This window comes from Anolis carolinensis, chromosome 2 (genome assembly GCF_035594765.1).
Source record: "Anolis carolinensis isolate JA03-04 chromosome 2, rAnoCar3.1.pri, whole genome shotgun sequence".
Taxonomy (NCBI): Eukaryota; Metazoa; Chordata; class Lepidosauria; order Squamata; family Dactyloidae; genus Anolis; species Anolis carolinensis.
The window spans coordinates 133,836,731-133,853,724 of record NC_085842.1 but is presented as its reverse complement, the minus strand read 5'-3'; the positions used below and the strand labels follow the sequence as shown (position 1 = coordinate 133,853,724).

The 16,994-nt window shown below is 43.1% G+C and overlaps 1 protein-coding gene across 1 annotated transcript in view; it reads left to right on the top strand.

The window, feature by feature from the left end:
• The window catches only part of fdxr (ferredoxin reductase), a 48,160-nt gene extending 34,235 nt beyond the window's left edge, over nt 1-13,925 (top strand). The window contains exons 7-12 of the mRNA XM_016991356.2: nt 2,565-2,672; nt 3,362-3,446; nt 7,163-7,362; nt 8,397-8,568; nt 9,483-9,656; nt 12,915-13,925. Coding sequence (XP_016846845.2) covers nt 2,565-2,672; nt 3,362-3,446; nt 7,163-7,362; nt 8,397-8,568; nt 9,483-9,656; nt 12,915-13,045 — 870 coding nt within the window. The 3' untranslated portion in view covers nt 13,046-13,925. The remainder of the gene's footprint in view (nt 1-2,564; nt 2,673-3,361; nt 3,447-7,162; nt 7,363-8,396; nt 8,569-9,482; nt 9,657-12,914) is intronic.
• Nucleotides 13,926-16,994: the final 3,069 nt, after the last annotated feature.

The following is a 16,994-nucleotide window of genomic DNA, read 5'->3' as shown; positions in this document are numbered from 1 at the left end:
GTAATAAAGTATCAAGTCATAAACTACCAGGGAAAAATCCCCCTGTAGCTGCGTGCAGGGAGAGTTGCATCAAGGTAGAGCTGGGCAGAATCTCTAATTATAAAAGCAGCGACATGCTGACTCTTGCCAGCTAGTTGGATCCCCGCCTCGGAGATAAAGAGCTGTCCTTCTGCCTTGCTCTGTGAGGAGCTTGTAATCCTGCATCTGCTACCATCGGAGTTAGAGACACAGGAGGCAAGAGAGGCTTTTGAGGGATCTGGTGGGATCAGAGGAATCTGTTATAAAACAGGCTACTACTCTACAGCAAGGAGGGTGAGAAACAGGGGGCAACAACTCTTCCTTGAGGTATCTGTATAGTGTTCTCTTGTAGTCCACCAGTGCTACCAGGGGTATCATCCTGAACAAAATGAATTATTTTTGCCTCCCATTCTCTTGCTTTGTAAATAGATTGAATGCTTTATACCTTATCTGAAAAAAGCAAATAATTTAGAAAAAGTGACTACCTTTTGCACAGACATTTCCCTTTTTATTATCTAATTCAGGAATGCAGAACTTTTTGTATTTTATGACATTTTAAAGAAAACCTCTCTCAATTCTTTGCAATTATATCTCTAAGCCTCTTCTTGGTGGCCATGAGCCAGTACTGCATCTAGAGGGTACCAAGTTTCTTCCATCCTATAGGAAGGAAAACTCATTTGAAAAAGAACTAAAGCCAGACAAGTGGAATAGGAGTTTAATCTGAATATCTGAACATCTATTTTCTTACATGTAAAAAATAATCTAATGATGCCGAAGAGCTGTTTTGAGCCCCACTGCGTACAAACAGGCTTGCAGAAGTAGCAAAAGAAAGGAACCCATCTTGTGTATGATTGCCAGAGGGAAAACTGGGGTAGACTCCTGTCCCTTTAATGGATGCGTAGAAGAGTGAATTTTAGCATATGATGCTCATCCTGCAACTGGTAATAAGCCAGACCTGCTGAAATTCTCTGACTAAGCCAGCCTACAGATTTAGAAGCCCTCTCCAGTTTTCACTCTGGCAACCCTTAAACCTGAAAGCTAAGGTTTAAGGATTGAACCAGGAAGCTTGCTGGATATCTCTTAACCTAACTTACCTTATAGGATTGCTATGAGGATACACTGGAGAGGAGGAGAACCATGTATGCTTTAAATCATACATCGGCAGCCAGATTTCTAACTGGAGCTGGTTATAGGGAGCACACAATGCCCCTATTAAAGCAGCTCCACTGATAAACTGCCGGGCCCAATTCAAGGTGCAGGTTTTGACCTATAAAGCCCTATACGGCTCGGGCCCTACCTATCTCTGCAATCGCATCTCCTCTTATGAGTCAGTGTGGGTCTTGAGATCATCCGGGGAGGCTCTCCTCTCGCTCCCACCACCGTCTCAAGTGCGGCTGGCTGGTGGGGACGAGAGAACGATGCTTCTCGGCAGTGCCCCCCCAGCTCTGGAATGCACTGCCAAAGGAGATCAGGCAATCCCCTACATTATCTACCTTCCGTAAGGAACTGAAGACCTGGTGGTTTTGGCAGGTTTTTGAGTAATTACATTGGAATACCGCTGACCTCTGGACCTGAATATACTGCAAAGATTTATCTAGCCTGAAATAATTTATTTAATATATTGGGTTTATGGTTCCCGTCCCCTTGATCAGGTTGTGTAAGTGTTATTTATTGCTATTTAATTGTATAGTTTTACTTTATTTAATAATGTGTTATTACGCTGTAATGTAATGTATGTGTTGTCTTTATGATTGGAAACCGCCCTGAGTCCCATTCGGGAGATAGGGCGGTATATAAATAAATTTTATTACGTATTAGTATAATATAAATCAGTGGTTCCTATTTTTTGGGCCTCCTGGTGTTTTGGATTTGCCAGCTGTTAGGAAGTGTGGGAATTGAAGTCCAAAACACCTGGAGGCCTAAAAAATGGGAACCACTGCTCTAATTAGAGGGCAAGCAAAGGAAACCTGAGAGGAAAAGCCAAGAACCTGTGTGGAGTGAGGGGAAGTCATGCAAAGCATGGGTGCTCCAGAATCTGTAATGATGGCCCCTACATGGTTTTTAAAGGTCACTTAATGCTTTACACTTTTGTACTCAAGAAGCGACTCACTGAGTACAAAATAAATTTGTATGTATAGCACTTTTTAGACCCAGTGATGTTTTTTTCTTAAAACTGGAAGTGAACCAGAAGTGACCTTCTGTCGTATCTGGTTTCTGGTTTTTTTTTTAAAGGCCTTTCCTGGTCTTAAAATGGCCCAGAATGTCCTAAGAACATGGCCGAAATTCACACACACATCTTCAAATATGTTGAGGGCATTTCAGGAGAAAAATATTTTAATTGTTGGTGATAGGGAGCTTTTAGTTGGAAGAGTGCTGCCTTTCAAGGCCCCCTAACATTTTGTAGTTGTCCACACCTGGTGCAAATCACCTTGCCTTGAAGGGAGATTTGTGGTGTTGGTTTATACTGTGACTGAATGTGCTATGAACTCTTTGATTTTTGTTCCATGTTTCTTGCCCCTAATCCCCAACCTATTCCCCACATCTAGAAATCTGACATCACTGAAGACTCGCTCACAGCCTTGGCCCGCAGCAAAGTGAAGCGGGTGTGCCTTATAGGGAGGAGAGGCCCCCTCCAGGTTGCCTTCACCATAAAGGTAAATAAAATAAAATACAGGACTGGGGGTTTTTTTTGTTTGTTTTTTTTGCTTTTGAGTTGGAAGGGCTACCTCTGGTGAGTGTACATCCTCATCTTAGTTGTGAGGGAACAAGGATAGGCTCCGAGTACATAGTTGCACAGGATTGCAACCCTTACTTATTTCTTTCTGTAGACACTGCAGATAACTGGACTGGGAGGCTAACTTGTCTGTTAGAAATCATGCTGTGAAATTGTGGGAAGGAGGGACTTTCACTTGATAAACCCTTTTGTACATAACTTTCTGCTATTTTGGTTGTGTGGGGAAACATCAAACTAAATGTGGGAAATTCGACATTGAGGCAGGCCATCAGACTCAGGAAAGTGCATGGCACTATCTTTATTTATCTGCTAAATGACTTACATTGTATTTGTATGCCTTTCTAAAGAACTATTGTTTCCTAAAGCAGCTCATATGGGTATTCCTTCCTTTAAAAAATGGAGTAGATCTATTTTTATATTTCTCATAAGATTATGTTGTGGCATACAAATCCCACTAAAAAGCACATGTATACATGTCCCTGTCTGAACTGAAAATTACTTAGAGTTGAAAACTTGCATGTGGCAACCTCCTAGGACTTGCACAGTTCTGCCACTCTTCTGCATGAAGTAATGAGGGATAATGTGTTTCTGTCCATTTGAAAATCCCAGGAGCTGCGAGAGATGATCAACCTACCTAATGCCCGACCTTTCCTGAATCCTGCAGACTTCAAAGGCCTTGGAGATGCTATCAAAGGTAAGGATCAGATGGAGGCATGTTTCTGAAATTAACAGTATTGGGAATTCAGTTTTTCTCAAAGCTTTTCCTGACTTGAAAGACCTTCTTTCTTATCCCATCTGGCGAGTGTGGCGAGTGATATGGTGTGGTGAGTGATACGGCGAATGAATGCTCTTTAAGTAGATTCACAAAGTCTTCTTTTAAGCCTACTGTATGTTTGGGACTATATTGCCTCATAAATGCAAAATGTGCATTTTTGGAGAGGAGCACACTATGTGGCCTCTAAACTCTGCAATTGCTGTTGACAAATTGGCAGCAGCCTCATGTGTCATAACTGAAATTTGCAGATGCTTCAGTGAGTGGCTAAAATCTTCTAAGCACAGTGGGATGGGTTCTGTGGTGCAAGGCAGAGTGGATAATATTTAAGGGTTTGAGAGCCTTTTGTGCCCTTCTTTGGATTCCAGCAGGCCACATTTCTTACTCTGCTGCCCCTATCCCAAAATAGTCTTTTCCCCAGAGCAAATTGTGCCCCCACAAGCCTTTGAGGCAAGCTTTGCCAGTTAAATCTATTTGCTGATCTCCTTTTTAGAATCAGAAAGTGATCAGCAGCAGCCAAAGAGCCTAATTGTGAAGGTTGAGCAAAAGAGGCTTAGATCTTGATTCCAGGGAAGAAGTCAAGGGCACAAGGAAGAGCTAGGTTCTAGTGAAAGACACAGGACCATCCTGCTAACATGTCTCAAGATATACAGTAGTCTGTAGCCCTTTAAGAGTTTGGATTAATGCGGACACATTGCCTTATCATTGTCATTGCTAGCAGGGGCTTCTCAAGTGTGAGATCTAGAGAGACACAGTTTCCTCTCCCTGGTTTCTATTTGCCCTCATGGCACCTTTTGATTGACTGGGAATTTCATTTAGTTAGATTATAGAGTTTTTCTACTTTCTTAATTTTGTTTATCAGCAAGCAGCTTTCATGTGGCTTTATACCAGTGGTTCTCAGCCTATATGGGTCCCAGATGTTTTGGCCTTCAACTCCTAGAAATCCTAACAGCTAGTAAACTGGCTGGGATTTTGGGAGTTGTAGGCCAAAACACCTAGGGATCCTCAGGTTGAGAACCACTGCTTTATACATTAGTAGGTAGTACAAATGATCCAGGTTAAAGGAAAGCCCATTCTGAAAATGTCATCAAACTTGCCATAACGGTTGTTGTTACAGTGTTTGCCTTCAATAATTCAGTGACTGAACCTAGCATAGGGGTATCTTCTCAAGATTTGCTCAGAATGGGTTTTCCTTTAGCTTCCTCTGAGGCAGAGAGAGTACAACGTATGTAAAGCCTCACAGTGGGTTTCCATGACCGAGCAGGCATTCAAACCCTGTCCTTCAGAGTCCAACACTTACACATATATGCCATGCTGTCTTAGCCTGTAGTATATCCTTGCCTTGACCTGAGTTAGTCTTGTTTCCCATTCTGTTAGCAAGCTTGAGTTTATCTCCTTCTTCCCCTTGATTTCCTGTTGAGCGAGAGTGTCTCTTTATAACAATAAACTGAATGACGTGTGCATGCTGTCGGGAGCTGAAGCGCTCCAAAGGGCAATGAGCTGCAACAGCAGCTGTCTAACCTTGAGATGGCTGGAGGCCAGAGACTTCCAGTGTCTTCTCTGTGGAGCAGCTCTAGGGAGTGTGTGGGCTCTTTTGTCCAGATCAGAAAGAAAGAAAAATAGAAAGAAATAAAGAAAAACAGGAGTGGAATGGTGGGTCAGGGTATCATTTAATAGGAGGTTAAGTGGAAAAGACTTTGTTATGTGAAGAAAAAGAGATACATACTGTATTTAGTTTGCTGTTACTGCACTGAGCCGTTTTATTTTTTGCATTGAAAGTTCAGTTTAAAGTTCAGGAAGGGAAATCCAAAAATCCTTGGAAGAAATTACAATGCTCTTGCCACCTTAAATGACAGTTTATAAACCTGGAGTGTTACATTTGCTTAAGTTTGAGGTTGGTTTTTTTTTCTGTGTCAGGAGCGACTTGAGAAATTGCAAGTTGCTTCTGGTGTGAGAGAATTGGCCATCTGCAAGGACATTGCCCAGGGGACACCCAGATGTTTTGATGTTTTACCATCCTTGTGGGAGGCTTCTCTCATGTCTCCGCATGGAGCTGGAGGTGACAGATAGGAGCTCACCCTGCTACCTGGATTGGAACCACCAACCTTTGGGTCAGCGGTCCTGCCGGCACACCAGGGGCGCCTTGAGTTTGAGTAAACTAATAAGACTGTTGACTTAGCCAGATTGGCAGAGACAAAGCAAATGTCCCATGAGAATCCTGTGATCAACCCCCTCAGTGTCATTTCCTTCCTTTTTCTCCACGCCACCCTTTTTATCTCATTAAAATACTGTAGACCTTTTCCTCACACCTTGTCTCTGAAACACCTAATAACAATGTTAAGAGGGCAATATGAGTGGGGGATGTGGCATGACTTAAACCTAAATCACATTCTTCTAATCCAGATTCTGTAATTCCCTATCTACAGCATAAGCAAAAGAAAGGTTTCACAGGTATCCAGTCATAAGTCCCTACTTCATGCTTATGTTGGTCTCTAAAGATGCAACTGCTCTTGAAGTTTGTTGTGTGCCTTCAGGTCATTTCAAGGTAGCTCTAAGGGCCCTTCTACATGGACCACATGTGGCAGAGCTGTTCCAAAGTGGAGTGCTCCAGAGCAGCTCTGGAGCAGTCCACGTAGCTCTTTGGCACTGAGCCAGTGGCTGGACAACCACCCTTACTGTTCCCATTGTGACCACTGGATACAAAATGCGGAAGAGGTGAGGGAAGAAATGAGGAATTTCCCCTCATTTCCCCTTCTCCAATAATTCTGGTGCTTCAGCCTTCACCAGTATGTGATGAGTGATGAGCACCAAGGTTTTCTTAGAAAGAACATAGTCAGAAGAGTGTTGTCGAAGGCTTTCATGACTGGAATCACAGGGTTGTTGTGTGTTTTTCGGGTTGTATGGCCATGTTCCAGAAGTATTCTCTCCTGATGTTTCGCCCACATCTATGGCAGGCATCCTCAGAGATTGTGAGGTTCTTCCATGTTAAACAACGTAGGGAGCCACTCCAATTTCTTTGAAGAAAGGCAGTTTACTTGCTTGAAGGGGTACAAAAACAATAATTTGTGCTTACTGAAAGATCAGGGGCTGCCAAAGCTTCATGTATATGGTGTATACATCTAGCAGTATTGTATAGAAGTTTTAATTAACTGCTATTTACTTATCCTTCATCCCAGCTCTAAGCATCAACTAAGTCTGGATCCAGCCCAATATTTACACCAGTGGTTCTCAACCTGTGGGTCCCTAGATCTTTTGACCTTCAATTCCCAGAAACCTTAACAGCTGGTTAACTGGCTGGGATTTCTGGGACTTGTATGCCAAAACTCCTGGGGACCCACAGGTTGAGAACCATTATTCTACACAGACCTTGATGAAAGGAGGAGAGAGCGATCACTCTTGTTCTCTTCCTCCTGTTTTGTTCTTGAGTCCTGCATCAGCTGCTGGAGCTAATAGAGTCTCACACTGATGTTCTGATGGTGTGTAGAATCCCATGGAAACTTGTCAGCTTTTGAGATATGCACGGGGCAACGACAACCTTTGTTCTGGGTATTCCTTCAATCTTTATTTGAAATAACTGCATGATGAAATCTGGTCCTGGTAGGCTCACTGTGCTCCTGCCATCCTTTTGTAATTTTCAGATGTACCCAGACCTAGAAAACGGCTGACTGAGCTGATGGTCAAAACTGCCCTGGAAGACCCTGGGGAGGCGATGGCCAGTCGTTGGGCTTCGGTGTCCAGAGAATGGAGCCTGAAGTTTTTGCGCAGTCCACTGGAAGTGTTGCCCATGGCTGACGGGAGGCAGGCAAGAGCAATCCGATTGGCTGTCACCAGGTTGGAAGTATGGGCTTCTTTTTTTTTTTTTTCTTGATACTATTCCTCCCATTTTAGCTCCCCCTTCCCTCTCCGCTTTGCTCTCCAGTCTGTCTCTTCAAGGTCTGCTGCATCCATTTAGTTTTGGAGGTTCCCGCTCTCCTCTCTGGGCCCAGGAGCCTTCCAGCATTAAGCGCAGGACAGCTTCATACTCCCAATCTAATTAGAACTACCAGTGTAACTGCCTGCTGTCTGCAAGTCAAAATGGCAAGCTTTCTCAGCAAGCTGGCACTGTCTGTCCCCAAGGGTCCATTTCCTACCTAGTGCTATGAGAAGAGTTATTTCCATTTATTTGATACTGTCATAGAAGGACATGCTAAGAATGCAGCCGATAAGTCATCCCAAGAAAAGGTGGGATTGCCAGTTGACTGAAAGGAACTCAGAACTAAGTTTGCTTTTGTCATAAAGGACTTACCATCCCTTGTTAATATAACAAGAGGTGGTAACATAAGGGTGGCTTGCATGAGGCCCTTTAGAGTAGCTGTAAGGGTATGCGTAGATTTTGTATGACATATGCTTGAAGTTTCCTGCTTATAGAAGAGAAGTTGACAGTATTGTTTTAGTGTGTCTGAAGTGTTTATATTGATAGTATATGGAGTGTTTATTCGCGGATTTGTTTACTGTTTACTAACTGGAGCTAAATCTGTTTCGCTTCAAAAATCAGGTGGGATTTGGTGTCTTTCAGGTATTTAGGCCCAATCAGAGGCATACTGCCCCCCTCCCTCCAGTATTGAAGGAGATAATATAGCCATCCTGACTAATAGCCATTCATGACCAAATCCTCCATAAATGTATACTATCCACTTTTAAAACTATCCCAATTGAAAGCCATAGCTACTTATTGTGGTAGTGAGTTCATTGTGTGGAGAAGTACTTCCTTTGGCCAGTCCTTCAGTGGATGGCTCTTTCTTGCAACTGGCCAAGAAGCCTGGGCTGAGACTGTTGGCATTGCATAATGCTCTCCCTCACTTTGCCCCTTTCTCCCCTTCTTGGACTTTGCAGGGTACAGGAGAGGCTGCCAAGGCAGTTCCCACTGGAGAAGTTGAGGAGATGTTGTGTGGGCTGGTTCTCAGTAGCATAGGCTACAAGAGCCTCCCAATTGATCCTGCTGTACCCTTTGACGCCAAGCAAGGTGTTATCCCCAACGATTTGGGCAGAGTGTTGGGGGCAACAGGTCAGTAGAATTGTAACTATTCAGTGATTTTAGTAGTGATGTAAAGGCCTGGTTCAAGAAAAAACAGAAAACTTCAGGGTGAGAGGTGGGGGATTTCCATCTGGCTTTTTTCTGAAGGTTTTTTTTTAATGGACAAATTGAAAATTGGGGGCTGGGGGTCAGGCCTGTAGCGAGAGGGCGGTTTTAGGGGTTTAAACCCCCCCTGAAATTTTTCAGGTTATAAAAAAAACCTGGTTTACTCATGAATTTTAACTGGTTAACCAAATCCCCATGCTAAGTCTATGAGACGCACTATCTCAAGCAGATATTGACAGGTTTGTAGCGGGGAGAGGTGTGTGCTAGGGGTTCACCCCCCCCCCCCCCAAATTTTCAAAATCCCTCCCGAAATTTTTTTCTGGCTACGGCCCTGCTGGGGTGAAGCAGATTGTGGGTTGTTTTTTTAGAATGATGAATATTATGTTTATAACAAGGTGTCCAGATATTTATTTCTCCAAAATTATTTCTAATAACTAACAGGAAGACATTTATCTAAGGCAAAATACACACTCTGGTCATCGAAGTTTTTATTTCCATTTCTCAGTTCTTTCTATTGGAAGGAGCTTCTTTACACAGCTTCAACATTTCTGGAAATTTTATCTTTCTGGCTCAGACCCCAAGTTGTCTATAACCAGAGAAGCTCAGTGTAGTTGTTCAACTGCAAATGCACTGACTCTTTCTGGAGTAGGATGGTGACATTTGCCTGTGTCCCTGAATAACCTTGGGGGTTGGGGTGAGGGGGTGTTCAGCCAGGGCTGCAATAATCCTGACTCCAAGGTGATAAAATAGCGAGTTTGTAGGTATTGCCTGGCTCTGTTCCAGATGAAGAATGTGGACCAGATTAGTTAGGCTGCCTGACTGTGCATTATCCTTTGCAGGGCTCTACTGCAGTGGCTGGGTAAAGAGGGGGCCCATGGGTGTGATCATCACTACGATGAATGATAGCTTTGACACAGCCCAGTCTGTGCTGGAGGATCTGCAGTCTGGTGCCTTGGACGTTTCAGGTGCCAAAGGAGGCTTTGACTTGGTGAGAAGCATCCTTCAATCCCGAGGTAAAGATGTTGTGTTCTCTTTTTCTAATTATATTGGGATGCTGTAGACAACAAGGACAGAACATAGACCATAGGAAGCTGCCTCGTATATGGAGTAAGACCCTTGGTCCATCTAGCCCAGTATTATCAACACTTACTGGTAGAGCTCTCCAGAACTTCAGACAGGGGCCTTTCCTATCCCCCCTGCCTGCGAATCCCTGGTGGTCTCCCAATTAATTACTAACCAGCCCCGATTCTGTTTAGCCTCTGAACTCTGATGAGATCCAGCATGCTCAGTGTGGTAAAGTGGATGAATTCAATTCTCAGTGTGTGTTTTACTTAACATTACAGAACGTTTACTCTCTCTAGTGTGGCAAATTTGGCAGGTCCTTTCTGGGTTAGCTAGACTTCTATTTTCCTTAACAATTCCAAATATTAGCAACATCAGGAACCTTATCCAAAACCATGGCACAAGCCCTATCGAATAATCAGAAACGTTTAGAGATTTGATGTTTTGAAATAAAATTGTTTTGTGGCAGGATTTGCATTCTAACTTAAAGGAAAATGTCAGATGGTCAGTCAGTAGTGCACTTGGTGCACTATGAGAGGGGGAGAGGGACAGGGGATGCTTTCACATCAATTTCCAGTCCCTGTGATTGCTTACCATTGGCTTTTTTTCTTCTTTTAGTTTTCATGCCTATTGTTACAGTAATTCCTTGGCCTAAGCATCATGGGCAGTGCATTTAAGTCTCCTTTCCTAGAAAACAAGATACTGAAGGATTTGATGGCATGTTTTCCTTTTTTGTTTTTGCTCTTCAGTCAACATAAGATGCAAATTTCCTTGCAGAAGTTGCATATTTCCTTGCAGAGTTTTGAAAGACATTGTTGATATTTTAGTGGTGAGGATCATTCTGAGCTGGAATTGGATGTATTCAGGCCTCCCCAAGACTTTGTATGGTGCCAGACACTGGCACACATTATTGCTATAAGCAACATTGGTGGTAAGTGTTGCAGCAGATGGGATACAACAGGGATGCATTCCGGCCCTTTCATTCATAGGTTAGGTGTCCCATCTCAACCAGTGATAGCATTGGGCTGCTAACAAACTCATTCTATCCAGACTAAGGGCCCTTTCACACAGCCATATAACCCAGAATATCAAGGCAGAAAATCCAACAATGTCTGCTTTGAACTGGACTATCTGAGTCCACACTGCCATATATTCCAGTTCAAAGCAAATGTGGGATTTTATTCAGCTGTGTGGAAGGGACCTAAGCCTGGCCAGCAATCCAATTCCTCATTGTTGACTAAATGTCTTGTTCAGTTTTCTTTACTTAACTATTTTTCTTTGTTTCCCATTAGCCAATGGCCTCTTTGGTAGTTTTCCTATTTTTGTTGCATTCCCAACAGGATGTAGATTTCAACAGTAGAGTCTGGTGCTGGTCAGGATAATGGTTCTGGAACCTTTCTCTGACAACAGACAAGACAAACATTTAGTTATTCCTGACATTATGAAGCCTCCTGCCCAGTCTAAGTTGTGATTAGCCCAAAATTAAATATCTCTGCAGATGTTTTTTTCATATTCTAATCTAAGACATGGAGCCCTTGGTGGTGAAGTGGGTTAAACCACTGAACTGCTGAACCTGCTGACCGAAAGGTCAGCAGTTTGAATCTGGGGGGCGGGGTGAGCTCCCGTTGTTAGCCCCAGCTTCTGCCAACCTAGCAGTTCGAAAACATGCAAATGTGAGTAGATCAATAGGTACCGCTCTGGCGGGAAAGTAATGGCACTCCATGCTGTCATGCCGGCCACATGACCTTGGAGGTGTCTATGGACAATGCCAACTGTTCGGCTTAGAAATGGAGATGAGCACCAACCCCCAGAGTCGGATGTGACTAAACTTAATGTCAGGGGGAAAACTTTACCTTTTTACTAATCTAAGACATTAATTCCTTTCTAGAATTGATAGCCTAGGAATGCCCTTTGAGGATTATAGAAGATTTGTGCCATATACAGTGTTTGATATGTCAAACAACGTTTGAGTAGGATAAAGCATATTTGGGTTAGAGCGCTTGTTCTACTGTTACATGCCTGTCACAAATTGAATGGAAGATAGCAAGATGTAACTGGTAGCACTAAGAATCACTTCTTATATAGCGGATATGTCTCCTCTCTTATTCTTTCCTTGTCTCCCCCAGCCCTCTCTCTATAGCTAAGCCATATGATAGCACTTGATAAAAGCATGTGTATCTGTGATAAAAAGTATCTATCATGCTTGGTCATATTCCAGCAAACTGAAATTTCTCACTGTATGTGTAGATGTAGTAAAACAGGCACACATACACTTTCGAGACATGATGGTGTATGCTTGCTTTACAGAGCAATAATGAATGGTGGCTAAAGTAACCTATGTCCGCAAACCTTTGGGAACAGTGACTTGAAAAAAGTAGCTATGGCAATCTGTGGAGCCCCCAGTGGTGCAGTGGGTTAAACCACTGAGCTGCTGACCTTTCTGACCAGAAGGTCGCTGGTTCGAATCTGGGGGTCAGAGTGAGCTCCCGTTATTAGCCCCAGCTTCTGTCAACCTAGCAGTTCGGAAACATGCAAATGTGAGTAGATCAAAAGGTACTGCTTCTGCTCCATGCAGTCATGCCAGACACATGACCTTGGAGGTATCTATGGACAAGCCGGCTCTTTGGCTTAGAAATGGAGATGAGCACCAACCCCCAGAGTCGGACACAACTAGACTTAATGTCAGGGGAAACCTTTACCTTTACCTTTTATGGCAAGCTTAAGAATGCAACCACCCTCTTCAAAAAACCTCAAGTTTTGAAAGTTTCTCAGTGAGGTATGCAACTTGGAAAACCACCATATGAATTGGCTTCATTTCTACAAAGACCATTGAATTTGGATTATTTTTGTAGCGATCATTCTCTGGTCTACTTAGGAATGCATTCTACAGCCCTCCTGGGTCCTTTACTGTCATTATTTTTAAATGCTTTCAATTAGTGTGTTCCCTCTAAACTAATTCAGGATCTTTAAGTGAACCAAAGGCAAGTCATCCCCTAAGGTAGAATAGTGTTATAAGAATCTTCCAAGACATAACTAATTTGACTTGTGCTCTTGAGTCTGCTTAGTAATGTAGTTGCAAAGCATGCCTTTAATTCTGAAGGAGTCTGTGCATGAAAGGCAGATGGGCTTCTGTGGTTTGCATGTATGATTAGTCAGAAGGAGGTTGATTTTGATCTATACTTCTCCTTTTTCTCTTGTTTGGTTAACAGGGATCTGCCCTGTATCCTTTTCAGATTGGGAGAAGATCGATGCTGCTGAAGTGGCAAGGGGCAAGCTGTCTGGAAAGCCTCGGGAAAAGATAACAGATCCACGAGAAATGCTGGAATTGATCGGTCGCTGAGTTGGGTGTTTGCTCGGCAAGAATTGTGCAGGAGCTATCTGTACTTTGAACAAAAGTGTTCAGGCCTCAGAAGATGGTGTAGATATCATTTATTCTACAGTGCTCTTTTAAAAGAGGGGTGATGCAAATAGCAAGATCGTTTCAAGTTTTTGAATAAAAAGCCTTGGCAAAAAGCTTGTTGCCACTACACTTGGTCCACCTGTCTGCTGTGTGACAGTTTTTTGTCCTTGGCTGATTATTTGGCAGCAAGTCTCAGTATTTATCTGCAATTTCTTGCTGTTCCTTTTCTGGCCAGCACCTGGACATGTAGTGATTCACTTCTGTCTTTATTACAGTAATTTCAGAAATGGGGGGTGTACATCATTACAGTAAGAAAATGATTGAAATGTGTTAATTTTCCGGGGTTTTGTAAATAGAACTAAGTGCCTTCCCTCTTATTTCAGGAATGTGTGGGAGTTCTTTTGTTTTGTTTGTGTGAGTGAAATTTTGTCCAGTTTGCATCTCTGCATTATGATGTTTATACGACCTATTTGAAAAGACAGCTCTGGACATGATTCATGCACCTGCCCATCCTGGAAGATGTAGGAAATCCTGATGACTTTTTGCCATTTTTTCTTCTGACAACTCATAGGGTACAGAACATTCTTTTTTTTTGTAGCCTGCTTTGGACACGCTGGACGTGATAATAAAACACAGCTGAAGAACTTGAGAGAGAGGAACTAAGCTTGGATTGAATAATCATGAGGACGGGGGCATCAATCACCGTTCCCCTTCACCCTGAAACTCAATTATCCTTCCTCACCCACACCTCAACTTTGATGTCAGATTGCAGATTGTATAATCATTTTAAAATAAAGCTCCTTCTCAAACAGACTGTGAACCTGGGTCAGCACACTTGATTCCCATTTCTGATCTCGCATATATGCTTTAGCCTTAACATAAGCTGACTAGCCTCCCACTGTACCAGCCCTGAGAGCTGGAAAATGCAGCTGGAAATGTTCATGAAAATGCTCTCCATGAACTTGATCGATCCTTGCCAACTTAAAGCACACATCCACTGTCAATAAATCATCTGAGATGATTATCTTTTTTGTTGGAAACTCAAACACAAGTTGGATTATTGCTGCAGCTAAAGTAAAAGGGATGCATGATTAATTAGCTTGTTCTGGAGGCATATCACAGCAGAGAGATGGACATTATCCTTGGATTCGGGGGTTCTGTGTTTTAAAGAATGTCTGAGTTTATGTGTTGTGCTGATAGACACCTATGGCGATAGAATGAAGACAGGCTCATAATCCGTCATAATCCTTTTCATCATCTTTGGAAAATGTTCTTGTTTGCACAAGAAGTCCCAAAAGGCTCCAGGCATGATTCAGTGAATTGTAGCCCCCAAAAGTAACTTTTTTCAAATTTTGGTCTTTAGTGGCCCTACATAAATATTTCAGGTAGAGCAGCAGCCAGTGAATGAATTGTCTAATAAAAACAGTGCTGCCCTTTCTGTAGCTGTTTTGTTTTCTGAATTTACATGGCTTTCGCAATGGCGTTTCCCATAGGAAATGCAGACATTGTTAATACTGAGTGCGCTTTCTTAATTCCTTTGTACACAGAAGCAACAGCTCAGTCACTTTTCCCAGATTTCAGTACACAGGATTGTTCCCACTTTTCTTGTTTGCACTAGGGACACTGGTGCCAGTCCATTGCAAAAATGAATACTAAGAAATGCGTGAAGACATTCACTCCTATATCACTTGTTCTAATATACCTTAATCTTCAATGTAGACTCACGCTTAGCTGTGGTTAGAAACTGGAAGCCCTTGAGCTTGGCTCCTAGTGCAAGACATATTTTGTGTTTTCCTCCCTTCCTGTCTCAGCAGAAAGATAACCTTGTGCCTATTCCTCAGGGCCATGCCAGATGATTTGGCTGTTCTAAGTGTTTAAATACAGAATCGTCTGTTTTGCAAGAAGACCTGGAAGAAAGCTGCTTCAGATATTGGATTGCAGCTCCCAGCATTTCCCACCTTTGGTTGTGCTGACTATTGCTGATGGAACTTGCAGACCAAGAAAATCTGGGGGCTTGGGAACACCCCTCTTGTGCAACATAAAATGTTGGTAGTTTCTGTTCTTACCCAACACTCTCCTTGTTGTGTGCCTTCAAGTCATTTGAGAATTATGGCGATCCTAAAGTTACAGGGTTTTCATGTCAAGGTTAGTTCAGAAGGAAGTTGTTGCTTTCCTCTAAGGCTGAGAGAGAGTGATTTGTCCAAGGTCACCAAGTGGGTTTCATGACCAAGTGAGGATTCAACCCCTGGGCTCCAGAGTCATCGCCCAGTGCTCAAACCACTACACAATGCTGGCTGTCACCCAGTGCTTTAGCTGAGCTTTTTTCTGCCTGTGAGTAATTTTGTTTCTGTACTGAAACTATTGGCTGCCCTCTTGGGTTATCTGAGGGGTATCTTTTGAGCTGGGAGGCTTTAGTTTGAATTGCAGAGTTTGTTGTACTAGTCTCATTTGTAACAGAGAAGGCACGTGTTTCTCATTTGCAGTGTCTCATTAGGAAATGCAGGGACTGCTGGAAAAACATAGGCAAACGAGCAATAAAGCTGGTTGAACAGCTGCTTGTGTGCTAGAGCCCCTGTTACAGCACTGGGATGATGCATTTATGGTGTTACTCTCTCTGATCTGGGGATTACATCAACTCTGGATTTAGGGAAATGATTAAGCTGGTTTTGGCAGTCTGCTCTAGGAAGTGTTGGAACTGATCTGTGTCCCCTGCTCCAGGAGGCTTTAGGATCCTGGTGGCATTGTCACCCTTGTTGGCTCACACCCTCCCTGCCCCCAAAAGTTTCCCATCCTTGCAAGGATTGTGTGTGTGTGTGTTTGAGCCTTCCTACATCACAGCAGAACGTTATTCTCCTGCACTGAAGAATTTCACATTCCAAGCTACATGGATTACATTTCACTTTGCATGCTAATGCCATGTGGCTCATCTAGCTATCCAACCCCTGCTTAGGTTGAGGCCTGTCCCTTGCTGCTTGGCGACCTCTCAGCTGATTTCAGCAGGCAAGGCAGTTGCTTCAGAGGCTGCTAGTGGCAACGTGGTGAAGACAGCAGAAAGACCTGACCCACAGAGCACTATATTTATGGAGGTTGCCCTTCACACATCAGCCACAGACAGCAGAACCAAAGGTGGGGGATGCTGGGAGTTGCAATCCAATATCTAAAGATTCATACTTCATCTGCCTCTGTTGAAAAAAAGCAACTTTCTTACAGGCCTTCCTGCAGAACAGAGATCTATATCTTGAGATCGATATCTTGTATGATTTTTGTTTACAGTGAGTGAGTCTTCTGTTAGGATGATTTCTTCATAGATGGCGCACCAAGTGAGTCCAGCTCATTTCAGTGTTTTCCTTTAGGATGTAAAATGGTTGGGTCCAGGCCAGCCAGCCTGCTTTTCATCACTGCAATAAGCTCTTGGCTAAGATGGGATAACACTTTTGACGAAACAGCTACCATTTCAATGTTGCATTGTTATATCAGATGGGAATCACATAGCCTTCCAGCTGTCAATGGATTGTATGTCCCGGCAGGCTTAGTATAGCCAATGTAGGGGAATGTTGGGGATTGCAGATCAACAACATCTGGAGACACATACACAATGTCCTCTTCAAAATGAGAAAAAAATACCTGAATAATTAATTTTCCAGACAGATGGGCAATTCTGCTACTAAGCATTGTGGGTTTCTATATATAAGATCGGAAGTGGAGAGGCATGCTGCACAAATGGACACTTTCCCCTCTCTTAACCTGTGTGTCTGTATGGTTGCACCAATGTACAGAAAACTACCTTGCAGGTATGCTGGCTTGAATAACTTTCCCAGTCAGGATGGGGAGAAGCTGAAAGAAGAGAGAGGGTTTTTTTTTTTTTTTTGTGGCGCATGGAGCATCCACT